The following is a 16,162-nucleotide window of genomic DNA, read 5'->3' on the forward strand; positions in this document are numbered from 1 at the left end:
GAAGGTTATCCATCGCCGCTAATCTGTACGGGTGAAATCACTAACACGCAGTGCGCGCCGTACAAAAGTAAAGGTGTAGCTTGCCAATCAGCTGATTCTTTACTCGGTGAAAAGTTTGCTTCACCATCGAGTTGCTCTCCATTACTTCGCCACCTCCACTCCAAAAGTCATGAACAGAAACTTGACACCAAAATGGCAAAATCCCGAGAGGGCGAAGAGAAAAAGCGTACCCTGAAATTTCAGTAACAGCAGCCGAGCACAATCATGGCCACCAAATGCATCAATCGGTAACCTGTCACAGATCACGGAAGATGTACAATCTCGTGTGCCGTTCGTTCCAAAAAAAAATCACGGAAAGATGTAAGCGGCGTGACGTCACCGCAAGGGGCAGGTGGCGCCTACCACGAATCGCCAAGACCATCTGCGCCACACATTTTCTTTCCCGTGGGGCGGGGTGCAGGACCACCGTCCTGGGCCCGCGTATCGAAATCAGCCCAGGAAGGTTGGTGCGTGGGCCATACGTGGCCCGGCTGCCGGCTCCGGGAGGCCCGATTGCACCAGCCATTCGTCCGTTCCCGTCAAGTTGCGCGCAGCGCGCATGTCGCGACGATCGGACAGCCAGCAACCATCTAGTCTAGTGCACCCAAGTGGCCAGTATTTCCTGCTGCTCCAGCAAAGACTCGCTGTAGTTTCCTCGCAATCGCAATCGCAAGCGCTCTGAATCTGAACACATTTTCATCCACATAAGTAGTTCCAGGCCATGCGCAGAGTCTTGGGGTGCAAATTGCCGCAGATTTTCCGTGGGAGATCCCAAAGATCTGCGTCTTTTTGGGCATATCCTTGGTTATGAATACGCACCTCCCGTTTGAATTTCCACGTGTGACGGATATTTGTTCGGGAAGCCACGTCGTCAAAATTCTTGAATGAATCTTTGACGTTAGCTTGGAAACCTCGCCACTTGCCATGTTGGTGCTGACACGGCAGAAATCACTAGATCAGCAAGTGAAAAGGGCGGGCACTGAGGAACTGAAGCTGGGTGGGAAAAGTACGTGCCAATTTTGCAGCACCAGATATTCTACCTTGCTCATCGCAAAAGGTATATTACAGTATAATCCTGCAAAGGCAAATATTGCAAGATGTTCCTGCAAATAGAAGAGATGGATGGTGGAAGGAAAAAACTGCACGTGGACGAATTTGGTGACGGTTTCATCCAAACGACCACTGCAAAAAAAAAAACGTCTTGGCAGTACAACAGTTTCTTCGGAAAAGGGAGGAAGGTTCTAGAATTGATGGCTCGCCGGTCTCCCGCGCGGCATGACCAAGAAAGGCAAACGCCCAAGCTTCTGCAGATATCGCTGGTGTGTGAACAATGGAGACACGTTGAGTGGAGCGAGGATAGGTGGCAGATGCGACAGGTACGGTGATGGGGAGCTCCGGAGACCCGGTGACGACGGGTTAACCAGAGGGGGGATAAGAGCAGGACGTGTGAGATGGAATGCAGACACGGGCACTCGGCGAGAGTGACGAGCCGACTGCCGGGGGGAAATCGCTGTGAGGCGGTGTGGACTGTGGAGATAACTGAGGGGTGGCGTTGGATCGTCGGCGATTGTTCATCAACGGCATCTCTGTCGGCCATCGAGTTATCCAGCTGAACAGCTGATGCCATTCAGAGGATCTCGGCATCACCAATGTCTAAGTCGGCATACTGCTGCTATCGCTCCAACTGTGTTCTGTTGAAATACACTGATTCCAGTAATCAGATCAGATTAACGGAGCTTCTGGTGCTTTGTTCAGCAAATAAAGTCAAAGGAGGCTACTGCTTGTAGACAATGCTCTGACTGTAGAGCAGTGGGGCTACTGCGTGGAAAATTGCATTCGAGCAAGACAAAGGAGAATGATACCTGACTGGTTATCCCTGCAAATATCTGAGCTGAGGCGAGCAGCAAAGTGGCAGCAAGCCATCGCGACGCCGATTGACGTGAGCAGCCACCTGAAAGCCGCTGAATCGACGCAGGAATTTCACCGGCGGTCAAAATCCCCGTTCGGGCCCGATAGCAACACCAGCTGCTACAAACCTGTGCGCACGTGAACAGTCTTAATTAATCCACTGTTAGTCGTGTGGTGCGGCGAGCTTTGTAGCGGAGCAGACGCAGAGCTCACGCCGGCCGGTCATGCCGCTGTCACCGCCGTCGCGTCGGAATCGCGGGGAAAAGAAAGTTTCGAGACGAGAGGAGATCGGGCACGGAACGCACGGCGACCGTCCGTATCGCGCGCGGACGGGAGACGATATACATGTACAGTAATTCAGTATTCCAGAGGACGATAACATCCACTGATGTAGCCACCTGTTTAAGCTTCTTCGTTGGATCTCAATCACGCGTCTTTAGGCTATCATATGATGAGATGAATATTCTGGATCGCCATCAAGCCAATTGTTCACGTCCAACTTCCTTTTTTAACTCGTAGCAGGAGGAGAAGCTCGTACAAACTCTTTGAGGGAACCGCACAAGTAGAGTTCGGTTAAACTAGTTTGGCAGCTTTGGTGCCAAGTTGCTGTAATTTTGCATTGCGGCTCAGTAGTCCAACATCTCTGGTGCAGGGGTTAGACTGAGAATTTCATTTTATTTTTGGATCAAAGTTAGACAGAGAAATGGGAGACTATTCAGATCATTTTTGCAGTTGAGGAATATTGAGCTGCACCAATTTGATTCTGAACATGTGGATATCGTTGGAGATTTCGTTGGGATCTACCGGGTTGATGCTGTTTCACTGTCTAAACTTGCTGCCAAAAACAGCAGGAGATGCAGGCATATCAAAATCTTTACGCCCATGCATGTTGAGATCTAAAACTTTGAATAGGAAGGAAACCTTGATTCCTGACCGCACAAGGTTGCAGCAACCATTTTGCCTGTAAACTTTCCAAACGGTTGAAGACCTTTGCCGGATTGAACGATAGCTGCCCAAAAGTAATCGCAGAAGAGAACATCAGCAACGCATCTAGACGGGAATGTGTAACGCACAACTCGATTTGTGGTGTTTAACTCTCAATTCTCAAGAATACACTCCGATTTAGTGGTGAGATCCTCACAAGAATGTTAGAGATACAAACGGGATCCTCAGATCGCCGCCGCCGCCACCGGATAGATCCGGCCAGAGTCGTCTTCTTCCTTCCCACCTCCTCTCTCGGCTAACTACTCTCTATAACAACACTCCTCCTGCAGTCTTGGGCCTAGCATTACTTGGGCCGTCAACTTGGGCTGAGATACTTTGGGTTGGGCCTTGATACTCGAACAGTCCTCCTAGCGCCACCGATTCCTCCAGCTAACTCATTAGGTTGCTGCTCTCCTCCTTGGTCAACCGATTCTTCTTCAGGCTTCTCGTGTAGCTTCAGCTTCATGACATTCCCACCTCCATTAGTACAGCCGGAGCAGTCGGAAATTGTTGTTGTAGCGCCGCCTTATTTTCCCACGTTGACAGTGAGACTGGCCAAGAAGACCAATGTATCAATACTTGATCAATAACATAATTGCCTCTTTGAATAGAACGGTGTTGAAGTATACGCAATGGAACTTGGAACTGTGTGTCAATAGGGGTAGAGTGGGACTGACCTGTTGGTTAGTGCCCACAGCACGCTTCAGTTGTGAAACATGGAATACTGGATGAATAGCCGAGGATGATGGAAGTTGTAGAAGATATGCCACAGCTCCAATCTTTTTCATCACCAAGAATGGCCCAAAGTATCGAAATGACAATTTGTAGTTGGCTCTAGGCATGACTGACTTTTGAATATAAGGTTGAAGTTTCAAATAAACAAAATCCCCCACCTGAAATACTCTTTCTGCTCTATTCTTGTCAGCATGATGTTTCTACCTCTGTTGAGCTCTTATGAGATGCTGTTGTAAGAGTTCACTCGTAAGCTTCCTATTGGACAACCATTCTTTTAGATCATCCACAGCACAAGCTTCTACTCTGTCAATCCCCAACTGTCGTAGCTTATGGTCATAAAGCATTTCAAATGGGTCTTGTTAAGAGATGAGTGATATGATGTATTGTACCAGAACTCAACAAGTGCTAGCCACTCTTTCCATTTAGTAGGATAGTTATGCACAAAGCATCTCAGATAAGCTCTAGACATTGATTAACTCGTTCTGTTTGCCCATCTATCTGTGGATGATAAGCTGAACTAAGTTTCAAGTCAGTACCAGACATTTTGAACAACTCTTTCCATAGAGTACTATTTCTATAGAGGACTAGTGAAAATTATGTCCCTATCTGAGATTATCACCTGAGGTAAACCATGAAGCTTATACACATTGTCCATATACACTAGTGCAACTAGACGTGATCATGTGTCAGGTCGGGTTGGGTTCTTTTGGGTTGTTGGGTCAAAATTTTTGGCCCACACTCGACCCGTCACATGGTTAGGTCAGGTTGGGTCGGGTCGGGTCGGGTGTTTTGGGTTTTAGGTCAAAAATTTTGGCCCGCGCCTGACCTGTCACATGGTCGGGTCGGGTCGGGGTTTTTTCACGTGGGTCGGGTCAAGTTTTCTGGGTCGAGCGGCCCATGATCAGGCCTAAGTGCAACCTTCATGGCTGTTAATGGGTAGGCCAGAGGGATAAAATGTGCATATTTTGAGAACTTATCTACTACTACCAAAATGCAGTTGTAATGTTTAGAGGTTGGCAATCCTTCAATGAAATCTATTTGACAACTTGCCATGCATGTTCAGGAACAGGTAAAGGTTGAAGCAAATCTGGATATTTCACATGTTCAGTTTTAGCCTGTTGGCATACAGAGTAGCTACTGACAAATTCTTGAACCATTTTCTTTAATCCAGGCCAAGAAAATAGGGTTTCAACTCTTGTATAAGTGACATGAATACCAGAGTGACCTTGTCGGTGTGAAATCTGGCCGACAAGTAAATATTTGTAGTTTTACCGTGCGTTAGATCAGATATGACCTAGCACACAATGACACAGGATGTACACTGGTTCGGGCAACGCGCCCTACGTCCAGTTAGGGGCAGTCGGTCGACTTTATTCCTAAGCCTAGATGCTCAAAGTTTGCAGTGGGGGTACAAACAAGAGGAGTATGAGAGGGGGGTGCCTGAGTCCTGGCCTTGTTCTCATCTCTGTGGAAGAGAGGGGCAGGTGCTCAGACAAGCGCTACGTGTGTGTGAACGTCTGAGAGCACATCTCTTGTCTCTGTGTAGAAGCGGCGGGGCGGGGAGGGGGGTCCGTCCTCTTTTATAGTACAAGGGGACGGTCCTTACAGGTCGGGGGAAGATAAGAGAGTGAGTGTACGGGCGCTGCCTAGTCTTGTCGAATCCCACGTCGGTGGATATAGTATGGTTTCCGTCCTCGGTCCCTATTCTCCTTGTTAGGCCACTACGCCACAACGGGTAGGTTTACGGCGCCACTGTGCAAACGTGCGCAGGGCGTGGCGTGGTACGACTCTGCGTACAGCCGGCTGACCCAGGCGCTACCTCGTTATCCGTCCCACCTGCTCCCTGAGCCCACTTCGGGCGGGCGTCCGCGATCGGGGAGATCAGTGCAAGTGGTACGGCAAATCCCCAGTCGGGGGATTAGGTCGGAGAACTCAGTCGAGAGCGCTCGGTCGGAAGTACTCAGTCAGGGTCGGACTGTGGCCCCACCCTCGGCTGGCTTCCTCTAGTCGGGGCACCGACTAGGCCTCTTGGTTGGAGGAGCCGGTCGACGGCCGGATCATGGTCTCAGCCTGACTGTGCGTAGCTGGGCCGACCTAGGTACACATTTGTTTATGTGCCCTTTATTGGGCTAAGCGTCGTGGGAAAGTAGTCCCGTTGGGGACCCCGGGTCTATGGACCAATCAAACCTACAATAGGACTTGCATGGAGAGCTTGGAGTACTTTGTGTTGTGCTTCAACATTATATGCTACGCAGATTCTGCTTTTGTACTTGATGACACCATTGTTTGAAGAGAAATGGCCAACAAAACCTGATACAGACAAGGATGCCAATAATTTACTGAATTAAGGATGAGCAGAATATCTTTCAATAACACTTTGCATCCAAACTGGTTGTAGCTGAGAAACTGCCAGTATTTCTTGATGGTGAGGTGAAGTGACTCTTGACAAAGCATCAACCACTTTGTTATCAAAACCCTTTTTATTACAGATTTTATATTGCAATCCCAACATTTTGGTTATAGCTTTGTGTTGCCAAGGTGTCGACAATCTCTAATCATCAAGGTGTATCAAACTTTTCTGATCTGTAAGAATGAGAAATTCACCTTGCAACTAATACTATCTCCAACAATCAATGGCCATCAATATAGCTAAATATTCCTTTTCATAAATGGACAGAGTCTGATTTCTAGGTCCTAAAGCTTTGCTTACAAAAGATACATGATGTCCATTCTGCTGTAGGATTGCCCCCACTCATTTATCAGAAGCATCAGTTTCCACAACAAACTGCTTGGAAAAGTCAGGCAATGCTAAAACTGGAGCCGTGATGAGAGCCTCTTTTAAAGTGTTGAATGCTTCATCATGAATAGAGGTCGACAAGAACAGCTCATTTTGCTTGAGAAGATTAGTGAGTGGTTTGGAGATAATACCAAAATTCCTCACAAATTTTCTGTAATATCCTGCCAAGCCTAGAAAACTTCTCAACTCTTTAACAGAAATTGGAACTGGTTAGTGTTGTACAATTTGGACTTTGGATCAGTTGCTACTCGTTTTGCGCTGACAATGTGACCTAAGTAAGGGAGTTCTTGCTTTGCAAAAGAACATTTGGACAGTTTTTTTGAATTGATGTTTTTGTAATAGCTTGAACACAGTTGAAATATGTTTCAAATGTTGTTGCCAAATTTTGCTATAAACAAGTATGTCGTCAATGAAAATAATGGCACAATTCCTTCACAGTGGAGCCAGGATGTTGTTCATCACCCTCTGAAATGTACCAGGCCCTCCAATAATCCCATACAGCATTACTTTGTATTGAAAGTGCCCATGGTGGGTTTAAAAATCTGTTTTGAACTGATCTGACTTTTTGATCCTGATTTGATGGAACCCTGATCTCATGTCTAAGGATGTGAACCACTGTGCACCGGCTAATTCATCCATAAATTCATCTATGACAGGTAATGGAAACTTGTCATTAACTGTCAATGCATTTAGTCTTCTATAAGCAACACATAGCTTCCAATCACCAGTTTTCTTCTTGACTAGCAACACTGATGAGGCAAATGGATCGGTACTAGCTTGGATCATGCCATTCTTCAACAACTCATTCACTTGTGCTTCAATTTCATCTTTCTGAGCTAGGTTGTATCTATAAGGCCTGAGCCTGAAAGGTTGAGCTCCAGCAATGAAAGGGATTGAATGATCGTATGGCCTTTCAGGCGGTAGAGTTGTTGGCTCCTTAAACAGATCAGCATACTGATTGACAAGATCCTGAACTTCATGTAGCCAATCATTGGTATTTTCACTTGAGTTCGCTGAATATAGTTCAAGTATGCACCAAAGTTCATCTTTCCTTAGGAGATGTTCCACTTCTACATTAGAAATTAGCTGACATTCAGTTAAATCAGATCTGGTGCCTTGTAGTTTAACTCTAGAACTGTTGTACTCAAAAGACATCCACTTAAGCTTCCAATATACTTCCATTGGGCTGTATATTTCCAACTAGTCCATACCCAATATAACATCATAATATCTGAGAGACAGTATTTTCAGGGATATAGTGAAGCATTGGCCACTAATCCAAACTTTGCAAGCTGGTAGTTCATAAGTGCAAGTAAGCATATTACCATTAGCTACTCTCACTTGAATTGGGGTTGGTAGTTGCTTCCAATTGGGTATCTTGCATGCCATACTTTCACTGATGAAGTTACTAGAACTGCTAGAATCAGCAAGTATGACTGCACTTAAATCCATCACTTTCCCAGAAAACTTGATTGTTCTTGGGGCTTCTACTCCATTAACTGCAGCCAGTGACAGTGCACAAAGATCTTCTCTAGAATTAGACTCATAGGAGTGAGGTGATAAAGGGAATTCCACATTTGGATCTTGAATGAGTTTCCATAGTTCTTCAACAATATTCAGAGCAACTGTTGGAGCACATTTATGGTTTGGATTCTACCTTAAGCCACACTTAAAGCATAAGCCCTTGGTTTTTCTGTAGGTCATCAGTGCTACTAACTTGTTTTCAGGAGCTTGACTACTAGAAGCCTTAAAAGATTCTGAACTTCTTTTTTCATCAGCAGCAAGGGTTGGGACTGAAGCCTTTACTTGCAGAGAGTGTATCAGGATTGCTTGTTTTCCTAGAAGATCTGATAGGAGTGACAAAATCAACCTTCTTATGTTCTTTCTTGGAAAAATCTCCAATCATCTCTTCCTACAAAATGGCGAGTGAACAAGCAGTATCCAGATCGATAGGCCTTTGCATCAAGACTACAACTCTTATATTATCACGCAAGCCATCTATGAATCTATTGGTAATCATAGCAGGTTTATTAGAAGAATCATGAGCAAGTAACTGATAAAATAGATAACCAAACATCTCGACATAATGTACCACACTACCAAACTATCTACATAATCTGGTAAGCTGATTGTGTTGCTTCTTCTCAAACCTACAACAAATAGCGGCAAAGCTCTGCCCAAGAACTAGTTATGACAGTAGCTTCCATAGCTTGTAACCAAAAAGCAGCATAACCAGTGAAATACATAGTAGCAATTTCACCCATAAGTGAGGAGGGATAGCATAAATCTCAAAGAAATTCTCACACTTCTTTTTCCAAATCTTTGGACTACTACCATCAAAGGAAGGGAAATCTAGTTGAGGCAACAAAGCATTCCAGTTTGGAATACCACAACTAGTATCCATATTACTAGCTCCAGTAAGAGAAAATACACTTGGGGTGAGATTTGGTAACATTTTCGCACATGTGATCGGGGAAGGCACAAGGGTGGCGACCACCCCATGGCCAGGTCCCGGTGAGCGTGTGCAAACTGGTGGCCTTCAGGTCCTGAAGCCGCCTCCAAGGAGGTCGTAGCTACATGGGCGGCTGCTAGCTTCGATTTGGTGAAGTCGAGATGCTCAGTGCCGAACACCTTGTACGCGGGGTTCTCTTGCTCATCTTGACGAACAACAATTTTGTCCACTTTAGCTTGGAGATCAGTCACGGACACCTTGAGTTCATCAACCTTGGAATCGATTTGGGGATGCCAACCCGCAACATCCTTCATCACTGCCGTGTTGGCATCGAGGAATTTCTTCAAGGTTTGGAGAGTCTCACAATCTACAACACAATCTGCAGCTCAATCGACTTGCATCTGCTTCGCTTCGGCCTGCATCTACTTGACCAAATCAGCAAGATCGGAGACCGCCTGCTCCATCTCTTTGGCCTTCTTCTGCTCCCGCGTCAGGTAATGCGACTTGAGCAGGTAATCGGGGAGCGTCGCAAGGATCTTGAGGCGGAATTGGGAAACGCCGCAAGCTTCACACCCGAGATCGATAGCTCTGAATACCAATTGTAACGCACAACTCGATTTGTGGTGTTTAACTCTCAATTCTCAAGAATAAACTCTGATTTAGTAGTGAGATCCTCACCAGAATGTTAGAGATGCAGACAAGACCCTCGGATCGCCACCACCGGACACAGCCAGCTAGAGTCGTCTTCTTCCTTCCCACCTCCTCTCTCGGCTAATTGCTCTCTATAACAACACTCCTCCTGCAGTCTTGGGCCTAGCATTACTTGGACCACCAACTTGGACCGGGATACTTTGGGTTGGGCCTTGATACTCGAACAGTCCTCCTAACGCCACCGATTCCTCCTGCTAACTCATCAGGTTGCTGCTCTCCTCTTTGGTCAACCGATTCTTCTTCAGGCTTCTCATGTAGCTTCAGCTTCGTGACAGAATGCAACTCTGTACTCGCAGCCTTTGGTTGGTAGATTCAGACATTATAGCAGTACCCGATTAGTTGGTAGATTCAGCTCCCGTTAGTCCAAATAATAATTCGGGCAGAACCGCAGAAGACACCTCTAGTGTCCCAGCATCGGTCTGAATCGTCCATCCGATTTCTTCTTACAGTAATCATCTATAGAACCGACGGAAATCAACTTGTTAGGGCAAGTACATTGGTGTCATCTAATAGGCGGTCTCATGCATTGACACGTAATCTTGAGACGATTTAACAGGCAACCTGTACAATGGGTTGTCCTATAAGTTGTCTGGTAGTGGTATATAATTCCTTAATTTGTGCATAAGAAAAATAAAATATTATGAGTTGCATGGCAATAATAACTCGTACAATGGTTGTTAAGTTGTCTTGTAGTCCTACAATTTAGCTCATGAGGTGGTTGTTTCGCGAAGCAACGACCTCTTTCTCTCTCCTCGCTCTCTCTCCTCCACATCATCAAAAATTCTACGTGGCACTGCATAAGACGACCTATGAGACGCTGACGTGTAGCAATGTACTTGCCCTTAAGACTCCCTTTCCGTTTCTTTCTCTCCTTTTCACCTCATTTTGGAGGTAAAAGAGACATGGCGCTCATCTCTACCATGTTCTAACGCGTACCCTGCGCTATGAGCCTATGAAGTTGCCCTCCGAGCCTGAGGTCATTTTCAGATATTTTTTTTTCACACTAGCAAGCAGCTGGAGCACAATCCTACATGGCAGTGTCAGCGCGCCGTCACCTCAAAAAATAGAACGGAGCACACACTCGATACGAGGGAGAAACCAAACAACCGTCGGCATCAACAAGCGGGGAGAGCAAATCTGAGAGATACAACCCGATTTGTAGCGCCCTAGTGATGGCGATCCAACTTGCACGCCATCGCTTGGCAGCTTGCCGCGAGCCCTGGCCCGGCGCGCACTTGAGTCGCCTGTCGCTGGCGGACCCAGGCCCGGGCGCGCCATCATCGATCGAGTGAAAGGACTGGTCCTCCTCCGCGGCGCAGCCTCTTTCCCCTCCTCACAGGCCACAGCCTAGAGCCCTAGAGCACGTCTCGACCGTCGAATTCGCGCGCAGCGGGGATGCTGAAAGCTTATTCGGCGGGGTCGAACGGGACGCCGGCGGATGGGGACGGCCGTTGCGGGATATTTCGTGTCGGACACGGTGGCGAACGGGACAATGGCGTCGCAGGCTCGGGAAAACGTTGCCGCCGCGGTGCCTTTCGCAGAAGGGAAAAATCTCCAGGAATGCACGCATGGCCTGAATCCTGATGGTTCTGTACAATCTACCTGCAATTCCTGTGTTTCATGCTGCCTGAAAATGAGCATATCCCGTTCACCCGTTGTAGATTTCCAGGTTATTGATGGCATGCCCAGGCAAGCCCGCCTCTCTGCCGGATAAGCGGTTGTGCTGTATACTGCTGCCGCTCACCGCTCTTCTCCGATCCGATGACGCGGCCAATGGATCAACCACCCAAAAACTCCGCCTCCCTCGGCGAGCCCATGCCTCCACCAGAGATGAACCAAAATATAAAGTGCCATGGCAATACAAAGTTTTGAGAGACCTAATCTTTTTAATTTGATGAGCACGTTTCGCTAGGTGCCAAATAAATGGAAATAATTCACTTTCTTTCTGGCAACTTTTGTATCTGTCGTGCATCATTCGGTTCTCTAATACAGTCGTGCAGTATATGCTTATGTACTCGCAAATATCCTAAAAGACTACAGTATAAAGTGGTACCACGGGCAGAACCTTTTACGCCCTATAAATATAAAAAAAAACAATGAACGAGACAAAACAACACGTGATTCATTCCGTGCCCGTGCATTGTACACGCGTAAGCACTGAACCCCCGAGTCGAGCCCATGCAGCCATGCCACGGCACCGTGTTCCGTGGGGACAGGTCCCATAGGTGGGCTCGATGACTTGTATGGCACTGTCTGATCGCAGGTTGCCACCGCGGCTTGATGGCGGACGCGTGTGGGACGGTGGCGGATCGAGGGAGCTTCAGCGAAGGGAAGAGCCTCAAGGCTTCACATTTTGCAGGCACGCAGGTTGCAGCACCATCGCCGCGGGTGACGGCACGTGAACAGAGGTTGACACGTCAACAGTAACACCTCGTCTCTACTGGTCTCTGTTGCAAATTTTTTCACCCTTTTTAAGCCTAACCACATGGGACGATATTTATGTACAACGATCATTGGGAGGATATTTATGTACGACGATAGTATCTCCTCCATTTTAATAGGTCATTTGTTCTTAGATGTATATATATTTGTGTGTACTTATACATACACTGTTTAGATGCATACAAATATCTATTCACCTAAAATAATTTAAGATGGAGGGAGTACTTCACAGTGGAATTTACGGTATCTAGCCATAAGAACCCATCCGCAATCTCCCCCTGGGGATAATGGTCAATTTCAGACCAACGATATAATAATCTTTGCTCCGGAACTTTATTAAAAAAATCTATGCTTCGGGTCGAATTATGCCTGATGTATATAATAAGTATAGGTTTTTGCATCTGCTGCCTGCAGCTGCTCGGCAAAACTATCTTGTCTACGGTATATGGGGTGTTTGGATACTAAAGTTAGCAACTATCACATTGGATGTTTGGATACTGATTAGGAGTATTAAATATAGGCTAATTATAAAAATAATTGCACAGATGGAGTCTAATTCGCGAGACGAATCTATAAGCCTAATTAGTCCATGATTTAACAATGTAGTGCTACCGTAACCATTTACTAATGATGGATTAATTAGGCTTAATAGATTCGTCTCGCGAATTAGCTCGGAGTTCTGCAATTACTTTTATAATTACTTTATATTTAGTCTTTCTAATTAGCATATATCCGATATGATACTGCTAAAGTTTAGCACTAACATCCAAACACCTGAGCTGCTTCCTGTGCCATAAACTGTGACTGTAAAAGGAACCAAGAATATGAAAGGGACTCTAGTGAACAGCTTGTGGCATGCTGTCTCCAAGTATAAAGAAAGAAAGAAAAATCTTGGGACATCGTTCGTCTTCATCTGAAATTATCATTGCAGATACTTGCCATCCATTTTGCTTACATACTACGGTCTAAAAAAATACAATACGACGAGAAAAACAATATAGATATTCAGGTGTGCTCCGTCTCCATACCCTGCACACACGTTGATGATGCCAGAGGGGAGCCGTCTGTACAGAACTGAGAGGCAGGCGGTGGTCTACAGATTCCTCGAGCTCAGCACACACACATCCCGGGGGAAGGAGGTAATAGGCTGGCTCTATGGCCTTCATCATCTCCAATCATTTCCCTGTATTTTCAATCCTTCGATTTTTTTTTCATCTTGGTACAGTTTCCATTTGTAGCGACGCGACAACACCAATTCCTACTAAATTTGGCCTGTGCCTATTGTTTTACGGAGGAGAAAAAATATCATTTGTTCCTGCTCCGGGTGTCTATAAAGTTTTGTCTAAAGGTGGCGTCGCCATTGCGGCACTAGCAGTGGCACTAGCTGGGGAGGTTGACCGAGACTCCTTCCGGATCCTGAAATAAGGCCACCGCTCGTTTCCCCTCCCTTCACTCCCTTCCCTTGCATTTTAGCCTCCCGCGGTTCTGGAGCCGCGGGCCATTCCCAACCATCGTTCCGGTGGTGGCCGGTATTGGCCGAGACCCATGGGCATCCAGGTCGCGGCGGTCGTCACGCCGCCGCCGTGCTCTTCTTCCCCCTCGTCCTCCTCCCCGGCGTCGCCTTCGTCCTCGGCCATTACCACGTCGCTGCGGCATGCCGCGCCAGGCGTCAGGCTGGCGAGGAGCCAGTCGTCGCTGGCGGGCTGGAGCGCCGGCCTCGCCCCGCGGCGCGCCGGGCAGCACGCGATCAGGCGCACCCTCAGCGCCAGCATTGACAGCGTCGGGAGCGACGGCGGGGACGACGAGGAGTTCTTGAGGAGGATCCAGGAGCTCGCGGCGGGGCAGCACCCGGGCGCCGGCGGGTGCGGGTGGCCGGCGAGCGTGGAGCGGAGCGCGAGCAGCGTCGGGCTGCCGCTGTCGCTGCGGATGCTCAAGCGGCGGAAGCAGCAGCAGCAGCAGCTGGAGCAGGGGCGGAGGGACGAGCGGCTCGTGGACCGCGCCGGCGAGTCCGCGCGCGCCGCGGTGGGGCGCGCCTTCGCGTCGATGGTGCTCATCATCCGGGAGCTCCAGAGCTTCACGCTGCAGATGCGGGAGGCGCTCTTCTACGAGGACCTGCAGGGGGTCCTGGCGCGCGTCCACGCAGAGATGCACGCCTCCTTTGTCTGGCTCTTCCAGCACATCTTCTCCGGCACCCCGGCGCTCATGGTCTCCCTCATGCTGCTCCTCGCCAACTTCACCGTCTACTCCATGGGCGACAGCGTCGCGACCGCCGCCACGATCCCGCCTCCCCAGGCCGCCGTGGCGGCCGTCGAGATGGTGGACACCCAGCAACCGGAGCAATCCCATTCTTCCCAGCAGCGGTTCGACCCCGCCGCGCTCAAGACGTTCTCCATTGGCCGCACGGCCTCGGTGGGCGGGAACGGCGACGGGGGCGGCAAGGTGCGGCCGGTCGCCGGCTCCACCGGCGACGGCCAGTCGGACGAGTCGTCGTACAGACAAAGCGGAACGGTCTTGCCTCAGGACGCGTCACAGCAGGCGACACCACTGGGCGCCGGCTCGGAGGCGTCCGTGTCCGACTCAATGGCCGTTGAGGATGTACAGGACGAGCTGGTCATCTGGAAGCGGATATCCGATGAAGCCACCAGGATGCAAGCGAGCGCGCGTGCCGAGGAGCTGATGGACCCGGAAATTCTGGAGCAGCTCGTCGCGCCGGTGGAGGCGCCGAAGCTGGACGTGGAGTACTCGGCAGAGCACGCGGCCACGGCGCAGAGATACGAGCAGGCCGTGTCCGAGGAGCCCAGCAACTCGCTGCTGCTTGCCAACTTCGCTCAGTTCCTGTACCAGGTGCAAGGCGACCACGACCGGTGAGTGTGCCCAGCTGTTCCGGGGAACGCCAGATTTAGCGCCGCGCGCGATGGTTTTGGGTTTCACTGCACACAGCGTGCGGTGGTCGCTGACGGAGGTGTGTTTTGGTTTTTGCGCGTGTCCAGGGCGGAGCACTTCTTCAAGCGGGCGGTGCGCGCGGAGCCGGCGGACGCGGAGGCGATGGGGCGGTACGCGGCGTTCCTGTGGCAGGCGCGCAACGACCTCGCGGCCGCGGAGGAGACGTACCAGGAGGCCATCGCCGCCGACCCCGGCAACGCGCACCACGCGGCGGCCTACGCGCACTTCCTGTGGAACACTGGCGGTGAGGACACATGCTACCCCCTCGACTGATGCCGCCGCTACCGTGCAACACAGATCATCGGTGCCTCCCATAAAACCCAAACACAAAAAGAAAGAAAAAGATCACTCCGCCACTCCACTCCCTTCCTTCGGCAAGTCCACGCTCTTCTCGCGGCATGTGCTTTGGGCGGTCACCCGGGCGGCAACCTGCAATGCTACAACAAGTGAGGCTGAAGCTGATACACTTCGCACTGCTAGAATCGTTCGTTTGCTTGAGGCATGTTCTCTCTTCCGATCCCGTGGTCTCTCGTTTTGGGGCAAGTAGTGGAGCAACGGGCAACGGAAACCCGCGGCTCGCCGCTGCTGCTTCCCGAGCTGGAAACCCGGCGGCTGCGACGAGTTGAAACGCCGGGAACGGCGGCAACGCGCGGTTGTCGGTTGCGCCGGGGGATGGGGGTCCATCCGTCCACTTGGCGTCGCGTGTCGAGACTCGAGAGGCGGCGTGGATGTTTGTACTGGCACTATGCACCACGGTGCCGTCGAGATTTGCGAGACGCCGCTCTGTTTTCAGTGGAGCAGGTGGAAAGTATATACACCAGCAGCAATTTGCTTCTTGTAACTGTGCAGATGAATAAACTGTATAAGAAGCTCTTCATTCCCCCACCCCCAATGACGTTCTTCGGAACTCCATGGTGTGATCCTTCATCAACGCCCACAGCCGACCAGGAGCACTCCTCAGTCATTCCAGCAATGGCGTCGGCTCGGTAGGTATGGCCTCGAGATGGACCATGTCCATCACGTATCCCACAACTGACCGCCGTGGTCCAGCTCCACTTCCAACCCTGCAATGACCACCTGATCATGCTAAAGACTATTAATAGCGGCAATCAAGCACGGGTCCATGTTCCTGTGCAAGTCTGCCTCATGGC

The 16,162-nt window shown here is 49.4% G+C and overlaps 1 protein-coding gene across 3 annotated transcripts; it reads left to right on the top strand.

The window, feature by feature from the left end:
* Window positions 1-13,050: 13,050 nt before the first annotated feature.
* On the top strand, window positions 13,051-15,892 carry LOC101760316. Of its 3 annotated transcripts, none has more exons than XM_022827021.1 (3): window positions 13,051-13,207; window positions 13,294-14,932; window positions 15,059-15,892. In XM_022827021.1, exons 2-3 carry the CDS (start codon window positions 13,614-13,616, stop codon window positions 15,282-15,284), a joined length of 1,545 nt encoding a protein of 514 aa, XP_022682756.1. In that variant the 5' UTR covers window positions 13,051-13,207; window positions 13,294-13,613; the 3' UTR covers window positions 15,285-15,892. The 3 variants fall into 3 exon arrangements, with proteins under 3 accessions (XP_022682756.1, XP_022682757.1, XP_004970622.1); XM_022827022.1 differs by having other exon boundaries at window positions 13,053-13,207; window positions 13,307-14,932; XM_004970565.4 differs by having other exon boundaries at window positions 13,053-14,932.
* Window positions 15,893-16,162: the final 270 nt, after the last annotated feature.

The sequence above is a fragment of the Setaria italica genome, chromosome V (genome assembly GCF_000263155.2).
Source record: "Setaria italica strain Yugu1 chromosome V, Setaria_italica_v2.0, whole genome shotgun sequence".
NCBI classification, from domain to species: Eukaryota; Viridiplantae; Streptophyta; class Magnoliopsida; order Poales; family Poaceae; genus Setaria; species Setaria italica.

What these genes read in the sequence shown, in the direction of transcription:
- LOC101760316 (XM_022827021.1), top strand. Translation starts at nt 13,614, where the DNA reads ATGGGCATCCAGGTCGCGGCGGTCGTCACGCCGCCGCCGTGCTCTTCT. An exon ending in GTGCAAGGCGACCACGACCG is followed by an intron (nt 14,933 to 15,058) that starts GTGAGTGTGCCC and finishes GCGCGTGTCCAG; the next exon opens with GGCGGAGCACTTCTTCAAGC.